The sequence below is a fragment of the Danio rerio genome, chromosome 20 (assembly GCF_049306965.1).
Source record: "Danio rerio strain Tuebingen ecotype United States chromosome 20, GRCz12tu, whole genome shotgun sequence".
NCBI lineage: Eukaryota > Metazoa > Chordata > Actinopteri > Cypriniformes > Danionidae > Danio > Danio rerio.
The window spans coordinates 54,589,661-54,616,633 of NC_133195.1; the positions used below are offsets into that span (position 1 = coordinate 54,589,661).

General features: G+C 38.1%; 1 protein-coding gene across 5 annotated transcripts; it reads left to right on the plus strand.

Annotated features, from left to right (window-relative positions):
• Positions 1-21,732, plus strand: tmem151ba (transmembrane protein 151Ba). Of its 5 annotated transcripts, none has more exons than XM_073932004.1 (4): positions 1-144; positions 223-367; positions 17,697-17,844; positions 19,422-21,732. In XM_073932004.1, exon 4 carries the CDS (start codon positions 19,500-19,502, stop codon positions 20,883-20,885), a length of 1,386 nt encoding a protein of 461 aa, XP_073788105.1. In that variant the 5' UTR covers positions 1-144; positions 223-367; positions 17,697-17,844; positions 19,422-19,499; the 3' UTR covers positions 20,886-21,732.
• Positions 21,733-26,973: the final 5,241 nt, after the last annotated feature.

A 26,973-nucleotide genomic window follows, 5' to 3' on the forward strand; every position in this document is an offset into this window, starting at 1 on the left:
AGCATACGTCTTCTGCATCAGGACGCGGGTCGGATTCTCAGTTTTGTTGACAGAAACACTGGTCCTGAAGGAGAGGATGCTCCTCGTACTCCCTCCTTGTATCTGTTATCGGACTGTGATTTTGAGGATGCTGCCTCGCTGACGGTCTGTTTTCATTCATGGATGACACATGGATGATGCTCCGGGATCATCTTCATCATCTTCTTCTTGTTGTTGATCCAGTAGGTCTTCAGGATCTCCTTCTTGTTGATCCAGTATGTCTCCAGGATCTTCTTCTTGTTGATCCAGCATGTCTCCAGCGGCTCCGGTTACCGAGAGCAGTGCCGCTGAAGTGCACCGCGAGCAGACGGACGCGCCGCGGGAACCGGTGAGTCGATCTGACGACGCTTTGTTGCAAACCACGAATAAGCAGAATGAACGGCGTTGATGCGTGTGCTTAACAGACGATCACACAGAAAGCCTGATGAATGCATTTTAGATTTATGCTTATATTGGAATATTAGAGGATGGATTGAGTGTGTGTGTGTGTGTGTGTGTGGAGTTAACAAGATTAATTCACATTAACAATGGTTTAACTCTAAAACACACCGGAGAAACGCAACGCTGCGTAGTTTTATTTGTTTATTTATTCTCAATTAAATTTAAACTACACTATTTAACCCAATGGTTGGGTTTGTCCATATTATCTGACCCAATTTTGGGTTACAATGAGCATTTTTTAGAGAGAGAGAGAGAGCGAGAGAAAGATATAGATGCTTTATGGTGTGTGTGTGTGTTAAGAATGAGAGGAGAAAAAAGAAATTAATAAATTTTTCTTTGGCTTAGTCCCTTTTTTATTAGGGGTCGCCACAGCGGAACGAACTGCTAACTATTTCCGCATATGTTTTACACAGCAGATGCCCTTCAAGCTGCAACCCATCACTGGGAAACACCCATACACTCTCATTCACACACACACACACTATGGACAATTTAATTTACTAATAGCGCATGTCTTTGGATTGGGGTGCACCCGGAGGAAACCCACGCCAACAAAGAGAGAACATGCAAACTCCAAACAGAAATGCCAACTGACCCTGTCGGCACTCGAACCAGCAACTTTCTTGCTGTAAGGCGACAGTGCTAACCACTAAGCCACTGTGCTACTCAGAAAGATAAAATCTTACTAAAAATGGATAAACATTATTGTCGTAACTCAACTTTGGTTCGAATATGGAGAAACCAGCCTGATCTCATGAGAAAATGTAAGTATTTTACGTTTTGGCAGTTTAGTGGCTAATTCGTACGAGTTCAGTCGTACAACATAGTACGATTTTAAAAAGGAGGCGTGGCACCTAACCCCACCCCTAAACCCAACCGTCATTGGGGGATTAGCAAATCGTACTAAATTGTACGAATTAGATCGTACAAATTCGTATGAATTAGCCACTAAATGAAAAAGATACGAATTGTCGTGAGATTGTGTTGGAGAAACAGTGTTATTTTTTTCCAGTTAAATTTTAATGACACTATTTAACTCAGTTGTTGGGTTTGTCTATGTTATCTGACCCCATTTTTGGGTTACGACAAGCATTTTTTAGAGAGAGAAAGAGTGTGTACTTGTTTTTATATCCCGGTGGGGAATTAAATTTTAATTACACTATTTAACCAATGGTTGGGTTTGTCTTTATTATCTGACCCAACGTTGGGTTACAACAAGCACCTTTTAGAGTGAGAGAGTATTTGTTTTTATATCCCAGTGTGTGTGTGTGTGTGTGTGTGTACAAGAGTGTGAGGAGATAACAAGATTAATTCACTCTAAAAATGGTTAAAAAATGTTTTCGTGACCCAACATTGGTTCGAATATGCAGAAATGCAACGTTGCATACAGGGGCGTAGGTTTGCACTTGAAATTCGTAGGGACGGGTGAATCAAACATGGGGGTATATATATATATATATATACAGTTGAAGTCAGAATTATTAGCCCCCCTGAATTATTAGACCCCTCGTTTATTTTTTTTCTCTACTTTCTGTTTCACTGAGAGCAGATTTTTTTCAGCACATTTCTAAACATAATAGTTTTAATAACTAATTTCTTATAACTGATTTATTTTATCTTTGCCTTGATGACAGTGAATAATATTTGACTAGATATTTTCAAGACACAGCTTAAAGTGACATTTAAAGGCTTAACTAGGGTAATTAGGGTAACTAGACATGTTAAGGTAATTAGACAAGTTATTGTATAACGATGGTTTGTTCTGGACTCTATCGGAAGAAAAATATAGCTTAAAGAGGCTAATAATTTTGTCCTTAAAATCTTGTTTAAAAAAATAATAATTTGCCTTTATTATAGCCAAAATAAAACAAATAAGACTTTCTCCAGAAGAAAAAATATTATCAGACATACTGTGAAAATTTCCTTGCTCTGTTAAACATCATTTAGAAAATATATAAAAAAATGTAAAATTCAAAGGGGGGCTATAATTCTTCAACTGTATATATATGCATATATATTAATAATTAATCCTCTCTTCATACAATTTATTAAGTTTCAGTTTTTATTAAGTTTCGTAGCCAAGAGAGTTCTGGTGGTTCGAAACACCAAACGTTGGATTGTTATTATTTTAGATTTTTCTTATTATTCAAATGACCAAATTCTGACTGAAGAAAGCTTAATGCGCTGGCCAGTTTGTCATTTGCCTATAGGCTTAATTTGTTTTGATTAGCTGGACTAGCTAATCAAGCTCTTACAAGGCTTACTAGAACCATCCTTGCAGGTGTGTTGAGGCAAGTTGAAGCTAAAATCTGCAGGACACCGGCCCTCCAGGACCGAGTTTGGACAACCCTGGCTTAGTCCCTTATTTATCAGGGGTCGCCACAGTGGAATGAACCGCCAACTATTCCAGCATATGTTTTACACAGCAGATGTCCACCTAGCTGCAACCCAGTACTGGGAAACACCCATAGATGCTCGTTCACACACACACACACACACACACACACACACACACACACACATACACGCACGGCCAATTCAGCTTACCCAATTCAACTATAGCGCATGAGTTTGGACTGTGGGGGAAACCGGAGCACCCGGAGGAAACCCACGCCAACACTGGGAGAACATGCAAACTCCATACTGAAATGCCAACTGACCCAGCCAGGACTCGAACCAGCGATCTTCTTGCTTTGAGGTGACAGTGCTAACCACTGAGCCACCATGTTGCCTCTCAACTAAATTAAATGTCACATTTTAACTAATGGCTGGGTCTGTAAAATCTGTCATTTATTAGGGTGTCCAAACTTTTTCACATGCTTATATGTATACAGTAAAGTCAAAGTGCATGTTACAGACCCGCTGCGTAGCTAAAAAGCCACTGAAGTGATGGTGAGGTCAGTCTGTTATGTCACGTTACTAAAATGACAAGCTCCTGAGCACTAAAATTAGTCAGAATGAAAGTGGGCCGCCTCGCGCTCACGTCCCCAAACACACAGGCTGACAGCAGCAGAGAAAATTCTCAGTATATCAGTATATTGGAAGAGCCTCGGGGTTCGGCCTTCAGCACTTTACACTGGCTTTACTTCACCGCTGAAGGGCTTAACCCTTAAAGACCTAGAGGTATTTTGTGGGCACCTAATAGGCCTATATTATTATTTTTTTAAAAGCAGTTTTTATTTTTATTTTAGCAGTCAACCTCAAGTGTCATATATCATTTTAAACAGGAGAACCTGAAGTTTTAATCTGTATCATTTAAAGGTCCAGTCTAAAAAATTTTTTGGTCCAAAAACATATGAACAGACAGAAAATATTCCAGAATTTTCCAGAAACGATTTTTAAAAAAGTGGCATTTTCTAGTTGTTACAAACAAAACCTTATGAAGTTTGTTTTTCTTTCTTTAGAAATACATGCTATGATGTTTTATACTTCCAAAATAAATTTTGTCTACATCCACCATTCCCTGAGCAAGTTATAGCAATTTATTTCAATGTTATTCCAAGGCGTTTTTCAATGGGGGAAAAAATGCATTTATTTACTGACAATGTATTTGCCCAAAAGTTTTGGGAATGAACTAAACAGAAAAAAAAATGTTACAAAATAACAGAACAGTGAAGCAATTTTGACTTTTTCCAAATAATATATTCTCAGTTACTATAAACAACACCACTTACAATGAACAAATAAAAAAATAAGAAAATAATAAATAATGCGTCAAAGTCCAAATAAACATGGTGCAAATCCTCAGTAAAAAAATGGATATAAATATTTACTATACTATAAATAGTTACATAACTAAACTAGATTCAATATGGACCATCCTTAGGTTTTATGTGCCAGCATGGACATGATTGTCTATGGATATGGATATGGCTGTCTGCAATGCAGACAAACAGCCGCACCTTCATTTGCGTCTTTTGAAAACGGCAAAAACAGCAGTTCGTCTTTGCTGTGTCACTGTTTTGTCATGTTTCTGTGCTGCTGTGCATGCAAAAGTACTTAGTATGAGAATTATTTCATGCAAAACTTTTTTTTTGCGTTTTATTTAGCCGCGCGTAAATGTACAGCCTATCTCTCATTCCGTGTTGTTCAAAAAGCTCATTGTTGGTCCAGAAAGCGAAACCTATGCTTATTGGTTGAGAGATTGTGAGTTTGAACCAATCTGGGCATGGAGGAGGGACAATGCATCAATGTTTCATGTCTGGTTTGTCCGGAGACACAGTGACGAGCGTTTCTTTGTCAAATCAGCGTTGTCAAATTTTGATGACGTAACCGCACTGATTCCGGAGCCTCTGAAAGTCCGCGAATGTACTATGTTACAGCGCTGGAAAGCTGAGATTCTCTTCTTTATGCCAATCTTTGAATTGTATGAATCGGATCAGCGGATCAAAAGTTATTAAACATTTAAGAGCAATACTTATTTTTAGCCGCGGGCGGCTGTCTCGGTCTTTAAGGGTTAAGAGGACAGATTCATCCCCAGTGCTCGAGCTTCAGTCTTATGCCGAGTTCAGACTGCATGATGTTCAGAGTAGTCGTGTCACCGATGTGTTCACACTGCATGACTATCTCTGCCAGCGTTTCGTCACTGCTTTGTTTACACGACAGGGACTTTCACATTGCATGACTTTACTATAGGAAGAATCGCCGACAACTTCCTCCAAACTACGTCTCACAGCCAAAAACATGTCGTATATCTTTTGTTATTAACTACATAATGAGAAAGAATCGTTTAATAGGGTAGAACATGTACATGTTTGCTCACCTGGGTTTAAAGGGAATTAGCCATTTCTCCTCAACGTTGATAATAAACTAATTTCTTTCTGTGTGAAACGTCAAACAGACACGGTTGCTCCTGAGTCCTGTCAAACCTTCACTAGTTTTTCCTCCATTTCGTGGATCCAAAAAAAACGAAAATGATCGCTTTTAACTTCTCCCCCAGCCTCCCGCTGGCCTGCAGCAGGTATACACACACACACACAAGTGAATGCCGCTCTCTCATTGGCTGTAGGCGATCGCTGATGTTATTTTCAGTCAAAACTCAATTCACACAGCATGATTTGAATCGCCGACAGCTCCAGATATTCAGCACGCCAAATATCTCACAGGCATCGGCGACTCATCGGCGATTCTCTCAGATCGCGTCTTTGATCGTTCATACTGTGTGATTGTCACTCACGTGCACGAGCAGCGATTTGCCTGTGATTTCAGGCATTTGTCTGCGATTTCTCAAAACCTGTCGGCGAGCCAAAATCAAGGCTAAAATCACGCAGTCTGAACTCGCATTAAAGGGAGAGTTCATCCAGAAGTGTAAATGCACAGTTGATTTACTCAGCCTCAGACTATTGAAGATGTACGTCATTATGGCTGTGCAAGTCAAAATTATAAGCCCTCCTGGTGAATTTTTGTTTTCTTTTTCCAATATTTCCCAAATGATGTTTGACAGATTCAGGAGTTATTCACAGTATTTCCTACAATATTTTTTTCTTCTGGAGAAAGTCTTATTTGTTTTATATCAGCAGTTCTTAATTATTTTATAACCATTTTAAGGTCAAAATTATTCGCCCGCTTAAGCAATATTAGTTTTGGATTGTCTCCAGAACAAACCACTGTTATACAAAGACTTGCCTAATTACCCTAACTTTACCCTAATTACCCTAGTTAAGTCTTTAAATGTCACTTTAGGCTGAATACTAGTGTCTTGAAGAATATCTAGTCTAATATAATGTGCTGTCATACGTGTTATGGATTTATGAAATTAGATTTTGTGAATCAGGTTGCTAGTCTATGAATTTTATTTTGTAAATTTAGTTTTGTAAATGAGACCGATCTGGCTTCATACTTTAGCATCATTTTTCAGATGTGTTCAGCATGTCTCCTAATTGTCTGCAAACAGATTATGATATTTTCATGCTTTAGAAGAGTCAAAAATAAACATACAGCATCTTTTATTTGTATTAAAGGCAATTGTGTAGATTTGAACCCGGGCTCATTGTGGAAACGTAGCCCCGCGGACGTTTCTGCAGACCACGAAATACGTCCCGGGAGGTACGTACCCGCTTGTTAAGTGTGACGTCATGCGGAGCGGCTTCCGGGTCCAAGCGCTCTATTTAACTGAATGGGGAGACTGACGAAATGGTAATAATAAACGTTTACAAAGCGATTTAATACTTTCGAAAGTCACGATCGCAATATATATGTCCATGCCTAATATCAAATGGCCAGAAAGTGATTCATTGTTTTATAAATTGTTAAAATATTGGTATTTGTTATGCAGCAAGCCCAGAGATTGTTGTGTACACTATGACTTTATATAAAATTAACTTTAATGTGTGATAGGAATAAAAAGTGATCATAAACGAAGGATTTCTCCACTCAAGTGAATGGCCACTTGGACCCGGAAACAGTATTACATACGTCACAAACACGTCATGACTTAACAAGCGGATTCGAGCAGTTTTTGTTTTTGCGGATCCGCGAGAGGCCGCTGTGCGTGATTTTTCGTGTCTCGAACGCCTCTCAGGAGCGCGCGCCGTTCGTGCCCGCGCTGTTCTCGCGTGAAAAGCCGCCGGAGGCCGCTGTGGAGCGACCGTCCGTCCGACTGACTGGCTGAACGATCAACCGGGCAGCCGGCCAATCAGCCGACTCGGCCGCCCTCCTCTTCCTCCTCCTTCCCTAAACCCAATCGACGGTTTGCAAAAGCCGTCCAGAAAAAAAAAGCAAAAGCCCTTGTCTTTGATTTCGACCGCATTTTCGGATCTCGCCGCGTTCTCACCCTTATTTTTTGGATTCTGTTTTTCATCTTACCTGATTTCTGGAACCACTCTTCCCCCGACTCAATCCCTGTTGTACCCGTGGCTGGCTCCTCCTCCTCCAGGCCTCCGCTCCGCCGACGTAACGCTGCGAGCTAAGCGGACAAACTGGTTGCAGCGGGAAAGCCCTCCACATGGAGGCGAGCCGTCAGCCGGCGAGCGCAAAGAGGAGGAGTGGAGCGGCATCACACCGCCCCGTAGCGTTCGCTCGAAAAAAAAAAAAACTAAACGCGGCCGTACGTACCTCCGACCACGTAAATCGCGGTCTCCAGAAACGTCTGCGGGGCTACGTTTCCAGAATGAGCTTGGGTTGGTAGATTTAGATGGCCTTGTTTCTAGTACTTTAAATGTAATTAAAGGTGTTCTACAGGGTTCAGTATTGGGGCCTCTTCTTTTTACTATACTATATATAAATAATATTGGTCAAAATATCATAAATGCCAATTTTCATTATTATGCGAATGATACGGTTATAAACACGGCTGCATCTACACCTAATCTGGCCCTTTCTCAACTACAGATCACTTTCAATGTACTTCAACAAAATCTAGCTGAGTGAAAACTGCTTTTAAATGCCGATAAAACAAAACTCATGTCATGTTCAAATTCACAACAAGCCAAGCAAAAGCTAGGTCCTATCGCTACTACCCATGGTGCAGAGATTGAATTGGTGTCCCAGTACAAATATCTTGGAATTTCAATTGATGATACACTTTCTTTTGGTTCTTACATTCAGCAATTGGTGAACAAATTAAAAGTGATTTAGGTTTCTATTTTAGAATTAAGATCTGCCTTTTGATGCTAAAAAGAAGCTGGTTGATGCAACATTCATGTCGATATTGGACTACAGTGATGTTATCTATATGTGTAACCCCGCCAGTTTAACACCGCCCATCCTGCCCCGAGCTAGTATTGAAGAACCAGTGACCTTCCGCATGGGAGTCGGTCGCTCTAACAAGGAGGCTAAAGACCATGGTCTCTTGCATAGGTCGCTAGAGCACCATTAGAGGTCAGAGGAGTGAGTTTACCTGCACAGCACTCACTAGCTGGCCTCCGTTACATATGCATGCTTCATCTCAAAGTCTGCATGCATTGGATACTGTTTACCATGGTGCACTAAGATTTATAACTAATGTAAAATCCCTTACTCATTGTTGTGTGCTGTATACTAGGGTAGGTTGGTCTGCTTTGTCCATTCGTAGGCTCAAGCATCGGCATATCCTCGTTTACAAATCTATACTGGGTTTACTCCCATCATACAGTATCTACAGAATTACATTTGTACAAAGCCTGTTCTTAACTATGGCCTTCGGTCACAGGATGTTTGTATACTGTCTGTTCCTACAGTGCGGACTGAGATGGGAAAAAGGCTTTTAAGTATGCAGCACCTTTTGCATGGATTAATCTGCAAACACAGTTGCAGTTTGAAGAATTGATTTCACTACATGCTTTTAAAAAGACTATGAAAGATTTAGACGTTGAAACACAGCTTTGTAGATGTTTTGAATAGTTTGTCAGTGTGATTCATGTTAACTGGTAATTGTTATTTGTTTGTTGTCTGGTGGACTCATGTGACTTGTTTACTACCTAATGTTGGCCAGGACGCCCTTGTAAAAGAGATTTTTAATCTCAATGTGTCTTTCCTGGCAAAATAAAGGTTATGATAATAATAATAATAATAATAATAAAAATAATTATAATAATAATAATTTGCTCTTGACATTGGTGGGAACACACATCCCTATATTGCATGTATAGCACAAACTCTCTTTCGTGCTCTTAAAAACACGAATAAAGGCTTTAAAGGGTCACGAAACACCTAAACACATGTTTTGAGCTGTCGTATATGTGTCCCACACTGCTAAAAACACTATTAGGATAAATATATCTCACTAAAAGGTGAAAATTGGTTGTTTTTGCGTTATTTCTAGCAAGTTCGTACTTCCGGTTTGAAACAAATTTTTGAAGCTGCATCACGGTCATGAGATCTTAGCGTGTATTCCAGGGTGTAGACTGGACGTCTGTACCTGAGAGTCCCGTATTACGTTTCTGAGTGTGCTGCATTGATTAATGAGTAAGACTTGATTCAAATAATAGACTGTAAAATATATGGACGTAGTATCGGTGACGTCACCCATAGGTTTCTGAAGAGCGCAAATGAAGCTACAAGTAGGCGTGGCCAACCGTCGCCATTATGTTCGCGCGTCATTACACCCACGGTGGGATACAAACAAGGGCAAAGAGGCGGAGAGTGGGCGGAGCTACAGACACCTGCTGGCATTTAGCTTGGACCTGGTTCAGACACATTTTACTTTGGGAGAACGCTTAATACTTCATCACCTGCGACTCGTTTGTGTTCTGACCACTTGTGCTTGGTTGTACACTATATCAATAAAGTGTTTAGTCTTTTAAAAACACTGCTGTAATACATTGAGCCACTAAACATTGTTCTTATGACTTTTTTTAACAGGAGGAAAACGCAAATTACTTCCAAACACTTCAGATATAGTCTGTGTTAGTTAATGTAAGACTATTGATGAAATCCAGCATAACACTGTATGACAACGCTTTAGACGACTGATCTAGAGTCTACAGCTAATCAATCTGACAGATTCTGAAGTGCATTACAGCTCTAAATATAAATATAAACGATAAATGATCTTAAATAAAACAAATACATGTATAGAGATGGTATATAAGTATGTAACAGTTTTCCTGTTACTATTTGAAAATTCTACCTGTAGTAGCTATCTCACCCATTAGAGGGCGATCTAGGTAGTAAGTCTCCAATCTGCTTAAAAGGAGGTAGAGAAGAAGCAGTAGGTAGGAAGTATGGTGCCTAGCACATGGAAAGGCTTCTTCACTGCGCTGTTGTTTGTTGCACTTATTTGAGGAACATTTTTGTTCTTATCTCAGATAGGGTTTTTTGGTATCCACTTTAAGTCATCAAAACAGGACCTGGACAATCCATCCTCATATCCACAGACTTTTTCCATCCACTTTCCTACTGATTCTGTGGCCAGCCATTGATGAACTGTTTGCTGAACTTGATCTTTCATGTGATTCACTTAAGGACTGTTGGTATCTTTTTTGGATTGCTATAAATACTAGATTCAATGAGAAAGACACTTATCGAATGCTTATTTCTGTCTAATAGTGATCATTAATGAGTTGACTGCTGATCATTTCATATCCCCAGTGTGTAACAATAATTATTCATACCTGCTGTCATATACATTTCTAAATACACATGAATCTCTGAAAGTTGTTTTGTGGTCTCTCAATTTCTTTACCGTAACTTCAAAAAAAAGTAGTTGTTACAAGTATATAACTTTACTCACATGGGAAACGGAGGCCACGTGAATGGTTTGTGAGCACAATTAAGTGCACTCAGCATGCCATGCCATCTAATAAATGTAGGAAACAAGTCCAAAAGACAGTCAACTGTGTAAAGCCACATAAAACAACACAGAAATACGATAAATATGCAGAGTTCAGTGGCTAAACTGCAGGATTCAGCTGAGGTGACGTGACGGCGACCAACGAGACCTAACTGTCACTCAAGTGGCCACTCCCTTAATTATGCAAACTTAATATAACCTAATATAAAGGAAACGGATGAGTTATAAAAAAAATCACCCCCTCACAGTTGTCATGAAGGGTGATATTAGCTGTATTAACCAAAATCTTTTTTGTACCAGGCTGTAAACACCTTTTTTTCTGCTGTAAAGTTGGCCATTCTAACAGTGGGCTCAATTGAAATTTGCTCTGTTTTGGAGCCAGGAGTGGCCAGGACTAGCGGAATTTCGGATGAATTGCAGTTTTAGTTACTTCCGTATTGGCTTCCTGAGGGAGAGCGGGAGGTTGCCGCTTGGTCCAAACACTTCAGATATAGTCTGTGTTGGTAAATGCAGGACTATTGATGAAATCCAGCATAACACTGTATGACAACACTTCAGATGACTGATCTAGAGCCTACAGCTAATCAATCTGACAGATTCTAGAGAGTATTACAGCTCTAAAGAACATTATGAATTATCTTAAATAAAATGAATACACGTATAGAGATGGTATACAAGTATATAATTTCACTCACCAGGGAAACAGAGGCCACGTGAATGGTTTGTGAGCACAATTAAGTGCACTCAGCAGGCCATATCATCTGATAATTGTTGGAAATAACCCCAAATGGCGACTGACTGCGTGAAGAAACACTAACCAACACAAAAATACGATGTATATGCCGAGTTCAGCTAACAATCAGCCGGAATCAGCTGAGGTGATCAGACAGCGAGCAGCGAGACCTAGCTGTCACTCAAGTGGCCACGCCCTTAATTATGCACACTTAATATAACTTAATAAAAACGAAACGGATGAAAATTCTTCCCCCTCACAGTTGTCATGAAGGTTAATCATGGCTATATGCACCAAAGCCGTCTTTTGTACCAAGCAGTAAAGATGTTTTTATATAACAAACGAGATATTGGATGTGAGGAACTGCTGGTAGAGTAGTTTTAATACAGCACGGCGAATGGGAGAAAAATAAAACCCTCCGCATTTCTCGATACCTTAGATGCACTCGGTAGGTAGCGTGAGAAAGCCGTGTGTGTTATTCCTGTCACAAAATGCAGCGAAAATCCTACACAACGGTAGTAGTTTAATTTAGATGTTTACATGTTTACACTCGCAGAGCAGCATTTACCGCGGATCTTTCAGTCCATAATATTGTAGTCATATTAACGTACTGTAAACGTAGTAACTCAATCATTGTGACTAAGGTCTGTCTTTAAACACTGAAAGAGTACTGCTGACGATACAGACTAACTTTGCCTCTGAATAAACAAACAAACAGCACTGATCGGTTACTAAATCTGTAGAGGCAGGACAATCAACACCAACTGGAGCCACGTCTTTTTTAAAAGGAGACGAGCGGCGAACCATTTCCAGACGCAAAAAGCTCTCGAGTAAAAGTGAAGAAATACTAACTGACCAGCCGGGACACGAACTAGCCACCTTCTTACTGTGAGGCGACACTGCACTGCTACCCAGGCACCACTGCGCTGCCCCCTTTATTGTTCTACTAAAGAAAAAAGTCGTGTTCATATCTAGTGGCATGAGGATGAGTAAATTATGGGGTCATTTTTAATTTTTGGGTGAGCGATCCCCTTTAATACACTTCATCTCCCATTGCAAAGACAGATTGTTAGCAAAGAGCTTCTTATTCTTCTCTCTACACATCATCTGGCTGCTGAAAGATGCTGATTAACCGCTTTGATCATTATTTCCTCGTGCATAAAAACCCCTCTGGGTCAATGAAAGCTCTTTATTGGGTAATTACGCTTCAAAGTGACAAGAAATTACTGGCTGGAGCACTTGTGTAGTCAAAGAAAGTGATTAGTGTTTACAAAATCAAACAGCGTTTCTTTCTTAAAGACAAAAGGAGGTCCCTGATGTTTAGTAAGCAGCTGACGCATGGTTTTCATCTTATTTTATTGTATTAAGCACAAATGCATCAGTTGGTAGCAGAATAAATTGGATGTGCTGTTATTTTAGTATCAATTGTAAAATATTTTGGACATTTGACATCTGTTTTTATTGTAATTTTCATTAAAAGTTTAGAAATGTGGTTGCAGTTCTATATTTTAGCATTCTTTACATTTTTTTAATGAAGTATTTATGATTATCTTTATGTTTATTATTATTTTTAGTTTGTTTTTGCAGAAATATTATGAATTTATGATTATTTTTACATTTATTATTCTTTTTTAATCTGTTTTTGTTTTAATTTTCATAAAACGTTTAGAAATTCGGCTGCAGATCTTTTTTAGTATTATTTACATTTTATTATTTATGATTATTTATACATTTATTAATCTTTTTAATCTGTTTTTGCAGGAAATATTATAATTATATTTTGAATATATGCACATTTTTACATGTATTCTTTTTTAAATCAGTTTTGTTGTATTTTCATTAAAGTTTTAGAAATGTGGCTGCAGTTCGATTTTGTTTGTATTATTTAAAGTTTATTATAATTTTTCAGTATTATTTATGATTATTTTTACATTTATTATTCTTTTTTAAATCAGTTTTTGTTGTAATTTGCATTAAAGTTTTAGAAAATTTGTTGTAGTTATATTCTTTTCTATTATTAAAATGTTATTAGTTATGATTATTTTAATATTTTTTATTCTTTTTAAATCGTTTTTTGCTGTAATTTTCATTAAACGTTTAAAATTCGGTTGCAGATCTATTTTTAAGTATTATTTACATTTTATTATTTATGATTATTTATACATTTATTAATCTTTTTTAATCAGTTTTTGAAGAAATATTATGATTTTATTATGAATATATGCACATTTTTACATTTATTATTCTTTTTAATCAGTTTTTGTTGCAACTTTCATGAAGTTTTGTTGCAGTTTTATTTTTTTAGTATTATTTAAATTTTATTATTTATGATTATTTTCACATTTATTATTCTTTTTAAAATCAGTTTTTGTTGTAATTTTCATTCAAGTTTTAGAAATGTGGTTGCAGTTCAATTTAGTTTGTATTATATAAAGTTTATTATTATTTATTATTATTTTTGCATTTATTATTCTTTTTATTCTTTTCTAATCTGATTTTGCAAATATATTATGATTATTTTTGCATTTATTATTCTTTTTAATCTTTATTTACAGAAATATGAATTTCACATTTATTATTTTAAAATAAGTAAATAAAAAAGTTTTTGTTGTTCATTAAACTTTTAGAAAAATGGTTGCAGTTTGATTTTTTTGCTTTATTTAGATTTTATTATTATCTTTTTTGTCTATTGGTTTTTAATACGTTCAATATTTGTGCATAAAATAAAGAACAGCTAGCTATAGCTATAAATAATTTACAAAGTTCACAGTTTTAATGAACAATAATAATAGTATTTAGGGAGTATTTTGGTTTAATGCACTATGCAAGATAATGTATTGTTCAAAAACTTCATAATTATTAATATTATTTATTTATTATTATAATTATTTCAAATACACTTCAGAACATTCAAATATTATTCTTTGGTGTTTGGTAAACATAATTGTGGTTCATGGACAAACATTTATATCTAAAATCTCCCTGTGCAGGATTTTTTTGTGATTTATTTAACTCTCAATATTATTAAAAATCAAATGTATTAATTTTTTTAAAGACAAGTCATGTTCATTCATTCATCTCTGATTTATCAGGGGTCGCCACAGCGGAATGAACCGCCAACTTTTCCAGCTTATGTTTTACGCCGTGGATGCTCTTTTAGATACCCAGCACTGGGAAATACCCATAAACTTTCGCATTCACACACACAGTCATACACTACGACCAATTTAGTTCATCAATTCCTGAAAAGTCATGTAATTCTGGCTAAAATAATCTCTTATTCGCATACTTTTTCCTCATAGAAGACTTGTGAAAACAAGAGATGCCTGCTGACTCACAAGTCATATAAATAAATGTATAAAATATACAATTTTAGCTCTTTAGGATCCCCTAGAATTGAATCCCCTGAAATAACCAACAAAGAAATTCGGCTATAAAAGCATGCTGACAGTATTATGCGTTGCGTTTTAATGGCTGAGAAATACTTCATAAGGGCTGCTTGTCATAAGTGCTCCGGCTCTCTCTGAGAGCTTCAGGGGCCGCGGTTAAAAAGGCAGAGCGGATAATTATGGAAGAGCATCATCAATTATTTAATGCCAGCTGCCATGTTAAGGGCATATATAAGACAGGCATGAGGTTGCATGCTCAGGAGCATATAGACATTTCTCAGCATGAAATGGCTGGTTTTGTTTCAGTCATTCTGATCTGTAAAGCATATGCAAAAACATGCTGCAAGTTTAGTCTCGTTATTATTATAGTTTATGTATTTAATTTTGGGCGGCACGGTGGCTTAGTGGTTAACCCTGTGGCCTCACAGCAAGAAGGTTGCTGGGTCAGATGGCATTTCTGTGTGGAGTTTGCATGTTCACCCTGTGTTGGCGTGGGTTTCCTCCTGGTGCTCCGGTTTCCCCCACAGTCCAAACACATGTGGTATGGGGGAACTGATGAACTAAATTAGCCTTATTTAATGAGTGTGTGTGAGAGAGAATGAGGGTGTATAAGTGTTTCCCAGTACTGGGTTGCAGCTGGAAGGGCATCCGCTGTGTAAAACATATCCTGGAATAGATGGCGGTTCATTCCGCTGTGGCGACCTCAGAAATAGAGACTAAGCCGAAGGAAAATGAAATGAAATGGAATTTTTTCTGTAAAGTGTGAGTAAATATATTAGTTAAGCGTTTGTTAATAGCTTACGTATGTTATGGGGACGTTATTCTAAAGTTGCAACTATTCCTCATTTACTAACAGTTAATAAATTAAAAACAGCTGCAACGTTAGAATAACGTCCCAATAACATATATACACTATTAACTGATACTTAACAAGTCTTATTAAGTTATTTATTAAGCGCTTGTTCATGATCTATTACTAATTTATTAGTTATATTTTTAAATCATTAAAATACAGTTAAGAAGTCATTTACAACTTGTTAACTAACAGCTTGTAAGTTATCTATTAGCCACCTATAAGGCACAGTTGAAAATAATTAACAAACCTTTAACTTTTATTTAATAAGTCATTTATAACTTGTTAACTACCAGTTTATTAATGGTATATTACCTAGTTATAATGGATAGTTATTCTAAAGTGTTACCAAAATAATAATACATTTTATATTAAAACTAGCGCTGTCAATCGATTAAAAAAATTAACTAATTAATCACATTTTTTAATACATTTTTTGAAAATTAATTGCGAAGCAGACACTTTACAAAACTTGCGTTAAAGCATGAAACACGGCAAACTTAATGAAACATTGGAGGGCGCATGCTGAAAGACTGACTTTGACAGCTCTCGACTATTCCGATTTTAATATGATTAAGATAATACTCTTAATAACAGTCTACCATGTAAGCAGCAATTTTTAATTACCTTAAAGGACCACCTAGTCAAGAAATGCTGAGGTTTTTCTTTCCATTCGCCATGCGGTATCAAATTCCATTTGAACAGAAGTCGAAAGTTAAAAATGACACACCTGAAATTGCATGAAACTCTGGAGGAAACGCTGGAGAGTCTGGTGATGCGACAATAATTGTTGTATACTGAAACTTGCCTTCAAAAAGTGCCTCCGTGGTCTTATCTACATTTCTTTGTATGTTGAAACAACCACGGCCACAACAGGAAAAAAAAAACTGCAACTGCGTTAATTGCGTAATATTTTTTTTATCGTGTTAATTATTTCAAATTAATCGCATGCGTTAACGCACAAATTTTGACAGCATTAATTAAAACTGAACCAAACGTTGCAACTCAGGCTCATTCTGAAAACGTGGCTCTATACACAATCCTGGAGAGTGTGAATTATCTAGCCAGAGCTACGTATGGCTGCATTTCGATTTTAAAATGAATGGTACAGGGTGGTATGATGCCATTCCTTTTTGCGCTTATCAGCTGACCGTCTACCTCCACATAGACGGCTTTCCCACTGTTACCAGTTTGCTCAGTGGCTCGCCCCGTACATCAGTGGACTTGTGACGTGGACCTTGATGACAAGGTACAAATCCGATGAAGAACAGTTCCAGAAAGCAGGTAAAAAAAGGCAAAAAAATTAAATAAGCAAAAAACAGGGTGAGAATATGGTAAAATCTGAAAACATGGTAAAAATCAGGCAGCCGCGAGGGTTTTTCTTCTTTTTTGGATTGCTTTTGAAAACACTGTTGGTTTGGTTTTGGGAAGGGATTGGGTAAGGTTATTGATCAGTCAGTCTGTCGACAGCGGCCTCTGGTGGATTTACGCGAGAACAGCAGGCGCGATTGGCACTCTCGAGAGAAATTTGAGATCTCAAAAAGGGTACACAGCGGTCTCTGGTGGCTTAAAAAACTCCAAAAAAAAAAAAGCATACCTCCTGGGTAGTATTTGGCGCTCTCCAGAAATGTATTTTCAGAATGAGCCTGTGTTGAAATATTGGGTTATGACCATTTCTAATCATAATAGTTTTAACTAACTCGTTTCTAGAAACTGATTCGTTTCTCTTTGCCATGATGACAACACATAATATTTGACTAGATATTCTCCAAGATACTAGTAATCAGCTTAAAGTGACATTTAGGGTGCTTTCACACTTGGTTCATTTGCCTGGAGCGTACCCAAGTGCGATTGTCTCCCCCTGCCACCTCCTCGGTTGGTTTGTGTTCACACTGTCTTTTTTCCTTCTGAACCCCGGTACACTTGCATCATCCAGCTGCTGTTTTGTTTACGGCTGTTGCTAGGTGACGGTCACAAAAGCAAGCGCACATCACAGTCATTCTGCTTAAACTGAAGCTTTTGTACATACAGAAAGCGACATGTGTCCATCTGCCGCAAAAATGTTTTAAACATTCAGAACATCACAGAGTGCCAGCAGAGGCTGTTTTTGGAGGAGACAAGCAGACATCACTGTGTATCACTGTGTTTGCCCTGGCTCAGTCCCGCGCGTGTCACCAAGGTACGAAACGTGACACAGACACACACGAACAAATGTTATGAAAATGATAGTTTGTTGTACAGTTGGCTGTTCACTTCCGTGATTTGGTACGATTGCATTCACATCAGAAGAGAGTTTGCATGAACCATACCACAGACCACCTCTTTCAGGCGGACTCGGGTACGGTTCACAGGTGCGCAGCCGAGTTCAGAAGACACGTTCACACCAGCTAAACGTACCATACTACGACGTCAAACGAACCTAGGTGCGGATCAAAAGTGCTAGTGTGAAAGCACCCTTAAAGGCTTAACTAGGTTAATTAGGGTAAAGTTAGGGTAATTAGGCAAGTCATTGTATAACAGTGGTTTGCTCTGGAGACAGTCAAAAAAAATATTACTTAAGAAGCCTAATAATGTTGACCCTAAAATGGTTTAAAAAAGCTTTTATTCTGGCTAAAATAAAACAAGTAAGACTTTCTCCAGAAGAGAAAAAATATTATCAGACATACTGTGAAAAATGTCTTGCTCTGTTAAACATCATTTGGAAAATGTTTGAAAAATAATTCACTTGTATTTAGCACACAACAGTCATCAGGGTTTTTACACCTTTTCCAACTTCAAAGTCCAGCACTTTTCAAGCACTTTCGAGGTGCATTTGTATGCTTTTATAGCACCTAATAACCACGGTTAATTATGTTTATATATGTTGTATGTACTTTTTCACATTTAAATCCATTGTGCTATTTTAAGTAACAATATGACATTTCAACTTAAATCGTTGAGTATTTTAGACTTCAGTTCAGTTAATGGATGAAGTATATTTTTAAGTTTGGTCTCTTTCTACCTAAAGTTAATATCTCAAGAACTGAGCTTACAGTCAGATTTTGTTTGGGTGTTGTACCAAACTTTCCTGACCAGTCGTTATTTTTTACAGTCATTAGATTGACGTTTCAGGTCTAAAGATGCATTCTGGGTGAATGTCTACTAAATACATATGAAGCTAATAGTACCAAAACAATCTGAATTTAAATCGTGTTAATTTGAATTCTTAAAAACTTAAAACTGTATTTTAACATCCCGAATATCTGCAGTCTTTGAATTCAGAACCAAAAAAAACAACAACTGAAGTTTAAAAATGTTTATAAAAATCTGACATAAAAAATAAAGTTTCAGTTCAATAATAAAGTTAAGAAATACAAATTCAAAACATTTCTAATAGGACATAATCAGTATTATTAACTTTGAACACAATTCAAATTCAGATTGTTTTGGCTTATTATTAGCTCCATAAATACGCGCATGCGCTGAACATTTTGCATTAAAAACACGCACGACAACAATTTATGCACTCGCACATATGCTCGCAAATATATTTTAAGGTTACATAGATTAAACTGCGCATATGCAACCAAGAAAACAGTCACAATTTTGAGCCTTGCAATTTCAAATTTAATCAGGTTCAAACACTTTGTCCAAAATCCAAGCACTTTTCTAACCTTGAAAACACTATATTAAAAATCAAGCATTTTCCAGGATTTTCAGCACCCGTAAGAACCCTGAGTCATATTTGTTCTCTTTTTATCCTTTATATCGTTACAGCAGCGGCCCCTGAAGCAGTCCCTGAGCAAGTCCCTGTGTCGCGAGTCGCACTGGAAATGTCTGCTTCTGTCTCTGCTAATGTACTGCTGTGTGATCGCAATGACCTGGTGCCAAGTCACGAAAGTCACGCGTCTCAGCTTCGACAGCACATTCAAGGTAAAGTCCATGATATACCACGACAGCCCCTGCTCCAACGGCTACATCTACATCCCAGTGGCCTTTCTCGTCATGCTCTACGTGGTTTACCTCGTCGAATGTTGGCAGTGCTACTCACGCAACGAACTTCAATTTAAAGTGGACCTGGAGAGCGTCACCGAACGTGTGCAGCGCATGCAACAAGCTACGCCATGCATCTGGTGGAAGGCTATAAGTTATCATTACATACGACGGACGAGACAAGTAACGCGCTACCGAAATGGAGATGCGTACACAAGCACGCAGGTTTACCATGAACGCGTAAACACGCACGTCGCTGAAGCGGAGTTCGATTACGGTAACTGCGGTGTGAAGGATATTTCGAAACACCTCGCAGGTTTGGATGGCTTCCCAGTGACCAAGCTACGCTTCACAAAGTGCTTTAGCTTCGCCAACGTCGAATCCGAGAACTCCTACCTAACGCAGCGAGCTCGCTTTTTCACTGAGAACGAAGGATTGGACGATTACATGGAGGCGCGTGAAGGAATGCATCTTAAAAATGTGGAATTTAAGGAGTACATGGTTGCGTTTGCTGACCCGAATCGTCTTCCTTGGTATGCATCAACATGTAGCTTTTGGTTGGCGGCGGCGTTTACGTTATCGTGGCCGTTGAGGGTGTTGACGGAGTATCGTACGGCGTATCTTCATTATCACGTGGAGAAGCTTTTTGGGTTTGATTATGTCTCAGTTACGCCGCTGGATCAAGAGCGGCCATTTTGTCGACACATCCCGCGTGTGAACACAATCGATAGCACAGAGCTCGAGTGGCATATTCGCTCAAACCAACAGCTAGTTCCTAGTTACTCTGAAGCAGTGCTAATGAATTTAACGCAACAGTCAAGTTGCAACACATTCTCGGCTCGTGGGATTGGTGCAGCGGGCGGAAATGGTTTTGGTGGATACCGACAAAACTGCGAGCGATGTCATCGCTCCATCAGCAGCTCGTCGATATTCTCGCGCAGCGCGTTGAGCATCTGCAATAGTAGCAATCCACGATTAGCATTTAGCAGCAGCCGGTTTTCCCTAGGCCGCTTGTATGGCTCGCGGCGCAGCTGTCTGTGGCAAAGTCGCAGTAGTAGCCTAAATGATCCTGGATGTCCAACGGAAAGCACAAGATGTCTAGCCAATGAGGAGAGCCCGCCTTCTCCACCAGCCTATCAGGACGCGCTGTATTTCCCAGTGCTGATTATACATCGAAACGAGGGCTGCATTGCTCATGATCACCATTCACTGCATCGCAACGGGTCCTGTGTGGAGACTTCGTTATAGCATTCGCAAAAGAGAACATAATACAAACTTGGGCCCAATCCCAATTCTATTTTTTATCCTTTTTTTGGCCCTTGAAACAGAGTAGGAAGGGCTTCAAATTTACCCCTAAGGAATGGGACAGCACTACAACAGCTGCACACGTCATCATACTTCATATAAGATCGATGACGGCGACTGCTGTAGTTATTCCAGTTGTGTAATTTTTTGGTATTTATCTTCAGGAAATCACTGGAGTTAGCGATATCAGGTTATCGTAACGATATAATGTGGCAATAAGATGGTAACTGTACTGTGCATTTACACTGTGGCCATATTCATCAATGTAAACACACCAAAACAACATTAACCATTCACTAGGCTTGATTTGATTGACACTAGGCTATCATTGCCAGTCACTAGACCTTGAGTGTCATCGAGTGACACATGTGAAGGTATGTTGTGGGACTGCTATACAGGGGTTATTATTAGGGATTATGAATAGCCAAATTTAGTGTTTTGTTCTTTTATATGGTTTTTTGAAAAAGCATGAACGTAAAACGCGAACACCATTATAAATGTATTAAAACTATAGGTGGGCATAGATTAATTTTTTAAATCAAGATTAATCTCCCTGTAATTTTGGAATTAATCTAGATTAAAATGGCTCATTTGAATTCTGCTGAAGGCATTCAGAATATGTGTGCTACCTAAATAATGACTAAAAGTAAGTCTTTGAGAACGGGTTTATCAAACCAGGTGGCGCATTAGACCAGGGGCTCATCTCCTGTCTCCAAAAAGCATCACAAACTGCTTGAGAAGCTGTTCTACTGTGATAATTGGTGATGAAAATAAATGATGTTCAATAAGATGTGCTTGTGTTTACTTACTGTTTATTCAATAACATGAATGTTGAACTGTAGGCCTACATAAGCTTCAAACCAAATGCCATTTTTGATGACCTTGATGACTCTCAATTAATTATTCAAAGAAAAATTTATTAAATGATTGTTGCAAAAATATAACATTTTGGATCCATGGCACAAACTGATAGAAAAGACATCAAAACCACTCTTTTTATTGCAGTAACATGCAGCAACAAATCGTTCACATTAAAATACGTTAAAGAAGAAGCAGGGCTATTATATACAATTAAAATGTATTTAAAAACAGTAGAAAAAAGTAGAAAATATCCCAATATTTAACAGAAACCAGATCAAATATTTATAAAGAGGCCTGATGCAAAAACCTCTCACTGCCATATAACATTTTTTTTTTCAAGCTCCTGTGTGTAGGTTCAGTAATTTTACTTTTATGGCAAAGATTATTATTATTTTCGTTGCCTTTAATGTGTAATAACCAACACAGGTTCATTGTGAAAATGCTGGTCAATCAGTGCTTCTGAAAACTCTACCAGTTGGGGTAAGGGAAGTTAGTGATCGCTGGTCGATCCGTGCTTCTGAAAACACTGTCGGTTGGGTTTAGGGAAGTGTATAGGCGCTGGTCAATCGGTGCTTCTGAAAACACCATCGGTTGGGTTTAGGGAAGTGGATGGGCGCTGGTCAATTGGTGCTTCTGAAAACACTATCGGTTGGGTTTAGAGAAGTGGATGGGCGCTGGTCAATCGGTGCTTTTGAAAACACTATCGGTTGGGTTTAGAGAAGTGGATGGGCGCTGGTCAATCGGTGCTTTTGAAAACACTATCGGTTGGGTTTAGAGAAGTGGATGGGCGCTGGTCAATCGGTGCTTTTGAAAACACCATCGGTTGGGTTTGGAGAAGTGGGTGGGCGCTGGTCAATCGGTGCTTCTGAAAACTCTACCGGATGGATTTAGGGAAGTGGATGGGCGCTGGTCAATCTGTGCTTTTAAAAACACAATCGATTGGGTTCTGGGAAGTGGGTGGGCACTGGTCAATTGGTGCTTCTGAAAACACTACTGGTTGGGTTTAGGATAGTCGGTGGGTGCTGGTCAATCAGTGCTTCTGAGAACACTAGCGGTTGGGTTTAGGATCATGGGTGGGCTTGTCGATCGCTGCTTCTGAAAACACTGTCGGTTGGGTTTAGGATAGTGGGTGGGCACTGGTCAATCAGTGCTTCTGAAAACACTAGCGGTTGGGTTTAGGGAAAAGCGGGATTGTCAATTGGTGTTTTTAAAAAAAACTGTCGGTTGGGTTTAGGGAAGGGAGTGAGCTTGTCGATCGGTGCTTTTGAAAACACTATTGGTTGGGGTTAGGGAAGGAGGGGGGTGGGTCAGTTGATCAGTCAGTCGACAGCGTCCTCTGGTGGATTTATGTGAGATGGGCAGGTGCAAATGGCACTCTCGAGAGAAATTTGAGGTGTCAAAAAGCGTACACAACTGCCTCTGGTGGATTTGCAAAAACAAAAACTGCCAAAAAAAAAACAAAAAAAAACATACCGCCTGGGATGTATTTGGCACTCTCCAGAAATGTATATAAGGGTACCTAATCAGAATGATCCTGGGTTGGTAATAAATGATAACTGATCATAAACATATAGGCAGAGAAAAATCTATATTTTAGACATAAAAATCAGATGGCACGTAAAGGTTTTTGCATCTGAAAAAATGGCTTTGGTCCTGTTTTTCCTACATTACTTTTAATAAAAAAAGATGCTTTACAACAGAAATGATCTATAAAACTATTTCCAAACACTTTGGTCTATTTACAGAAACAGAGTCGGTGCTATAAATAATTGAAATCATGCAGACTGAAGGACCTAAAAACCTCACACAAAACACATCATCTTTGAAAATCCTGCTAGATAAGAAATGAGCATCATCTTTCATTTCAGAAAATATGTCATCTGTACGTTTCGCATCGAATAAATCATTCCAGTTATTCTGATTTTACATTTGTCTACAACTACCTCTTCTTTTTATAGGAATGTAAGTGCCTCAGTGTTATTTTAGTGCCCCTGTTTAATTATTTATAAAGCTTATGTGTTGACATTGCACTTGTATATGTTTCTCAAGTTACTGTGAAAGAAATGTAATAGAAGTTTTGTGCATGAGATCAACCCCTGCAAGAAAAAAAATAACACCCTGGATGTTCAAAATGAATCTGAAATATAAATATAGATGTTCCTGTGCTGTCAAATCATGAAACAGCAAGTTGAAGGAAACATGTTTGCTTCAGTTTATGAATACATCTTCTCTAAAACGTTTATAGCCGTTTCATAGTATTAAAAGTCATTTGTATAAAGCATTGGTGAATAATCTATAAAAGCCCCACTTGACTTCTTCTGCATGACCTCTGACATATAAACATCCTGTAAATATCAGAGTGGACAGAAAGTGACAGAATAAAGTTAAATAATAAATTAATATGGTCTAAGTGGAGATCTAATTTGGTAAACTGAGGTTGTCAAATGTGACCACTGACCACAAAACCAATAATAAGAGTCAAATTTTAATCATCTGAAAGCGTTCTGTTGATTTATGTTTGTTAGGATGCGACAATATTTAGCCAAGATACAACTATTATCATTTTTATTTCTTATACTTGTATTTTAGATTTCTTTTATTCTTGGTTTGAGCAAAACTCTTTAAATTGCCAGTGTGTATGAAACATGCTATATAAATAAACTTGCCTATTGAAAATCTGGAATCTGAGGGTTCATAAAAGTCTAAATACTGAGAAAAATGCTCTTAAATCTGTATTAATTAGTTCATATTAGTGCTAAAAATAAATATTTATATTAGGAAATTTACTGAATGGCTTAATGGAGCAAAATTTAATTATTGAAGCACAATTAACACTCTAATGATTTTTGGCATAGAAGAAAAATCAATAATTTTGAATTACATAACCTGACAAAAGTCGCCTATGCAAGTTTTAGGAACAGCAAATAATATCTTGACTTCTAGTTGATAATTTGGTATCAGAAGTGTCTTATATGAAAGGCAAAGGCCTCTAGATTACGCTTATTTTGGCAAAATAAAATATGATCATGATTAAAAAAGTCAGAACAGAAATAATGTCCAGTGTAGAATATAAAGTCCTGCTGCAGTGGAGACAGAATGAATATTGTGTCTGACTCCATCATGAGCTTGGAGGACTGCATCCATACATCTCTGACATGACTCAAATCACTGATTAATAAAGTCATCTGGAATGAAGAAGAAAGTGTTCCTGCAGGACTCCCAGAGTTCATCAAGAGTCTTTGTGTTCATCTTCAACGCCTCCTCCTCCATCATGCTCAATAATGTTCATATCTGGTGACTGGGCTGGCCAATCCTGGAGCAGCTTGACCTTCTTTGCTTTCAGGAGCTTTGATGTGGAGGCTGAAGTATGAGAAGGAGCGCTATCCTGCTGGAGAATTGTCCCTCTCCTGTGGTTTGTAATGTAATGGGCAGCACAAATGCCTCAGGCTGTTGATGTTGATCATCCACTCTGCAGATCTCTCACACGCCCCCATACTGAATGCAACCCCAAACCATGATTTTTCCTTCACCAAGCTTGACTGATTTCAGTGAGATTCTTGGCTCCATGCTGGTTCCAGCAGGTCTCCTGCAGTGTTTGTGATGATTGGGATGCAGCTCAACAGATGATTCATCAGAGAAATCCTCCTTCTGACACTTTTCCAAATGATCAACCAGACGTCAAGTTATTATTTGTTGCTTTTAGATCGATGACAAGACTTTTGTCAGGTAGTGTATACAATGTATTTTTCGGCTATTTCCAATAACAAACCCATGCAACATAATATTGGTTTTGTGGTTCGAGGTCACAATTATGAGATTTATTTTTTAAACCTGGATCATTTTCCACACAAGAGGAGGAAAAATAAATTCTATGTTGCACGCAGAAACATTCATGTTTTTCTTTTGAGTGCATTCAATAGAAGTAAAAAGAAAATGAAAATAATACAAAATAATTATTTAAAACACTAATTTGGGGTTCATTTTTATGTTTTATTGATGAAATAAAACCAGAAAGTCTTTCTTCATACATTTCAAGAAACTCTTATTATGTACAACAACCAACTAAGTAAAAATGTACGCTATAAACAGAGGACTTTCCAGGTTATCACATCTTGTACTTTAATAATTCACAAATACAGTGCTTGACATATATAAACCAACATAGGCTCATTCTGAAAACGAAGCCCTATATACATCTCTGGAGATCGCAAATAATGCAGCCAGAAGTACGTATGGCTCAGGGCTCAACAATGAGGACTGCCCGATGTCCCGGAGCCAGCATGTGAGATTCTCGGGACAGTAGACAGGATCATTACTGACCCAATCGGGCCACTGATGCCCGGTCACTAAAGTTTAATTTGCCTGTGACTATTTGTCAATTGCGTGCAAATACAGTCAGAATGGAGAAACAGTTTGTGTTTTTAAGCCGTCAAATGCTACTTTCTCAGTTCCTCTTATCTGATTGGATGTTGTGAGAACGTTATTTTTTCTTAACAACCAGTACAGCGTAGAGACAGCAACATGGCGGCAACATCAAGTGATGATGCTAATGGAAAACTTTTGTTTCTAACGTCATGGAAGCAGACATTTACGAGAATACACCACGACTAAAAAATGTTTGTCGTCAGTTTGGCAGGTCAGCCATCTTTTGTTTTGCAATAAAATACCTGCACATTTTACTACTTTTGTTTGCAAATAACTTTGAATTTTGCTTATTATGCATTTATTAACTTTTTTAAATATTTAAATTCTCAATTAACAAACATTTTGACACATTTTTTTTTTATTTGTGGCTAAGAAATAGCTATTAACTTTTTTTTTTCGGTAGGGCCAGTGAAAATATTTGCAGGGCAAGTAAAAATCTAAACCACTGGTCCGATCAGGCCAGTAGAAAAAATCCTTAGCGTTAAACCCTGTGGCTGCATTTCATTTTTTAAATTAACGCTACGTGGCGGTATGATGTCGTTCCTTTTTGCGCTTAGCAGCTGACTTCTTACTTCCGTTTGGACAGCTTTAAGGCTGTAACCAGTTTGTCCTCGTCATGCACGTCGGCAGACTTGAGACACAGAGAGGAGTTGACCACGACAACAGAATTAGAGTCCGATGAAAAACAGTTCCAGAAAGCAGGCGAGACAAAAACAGAATCCAAAAAAATTAAGTAAACAAGTAA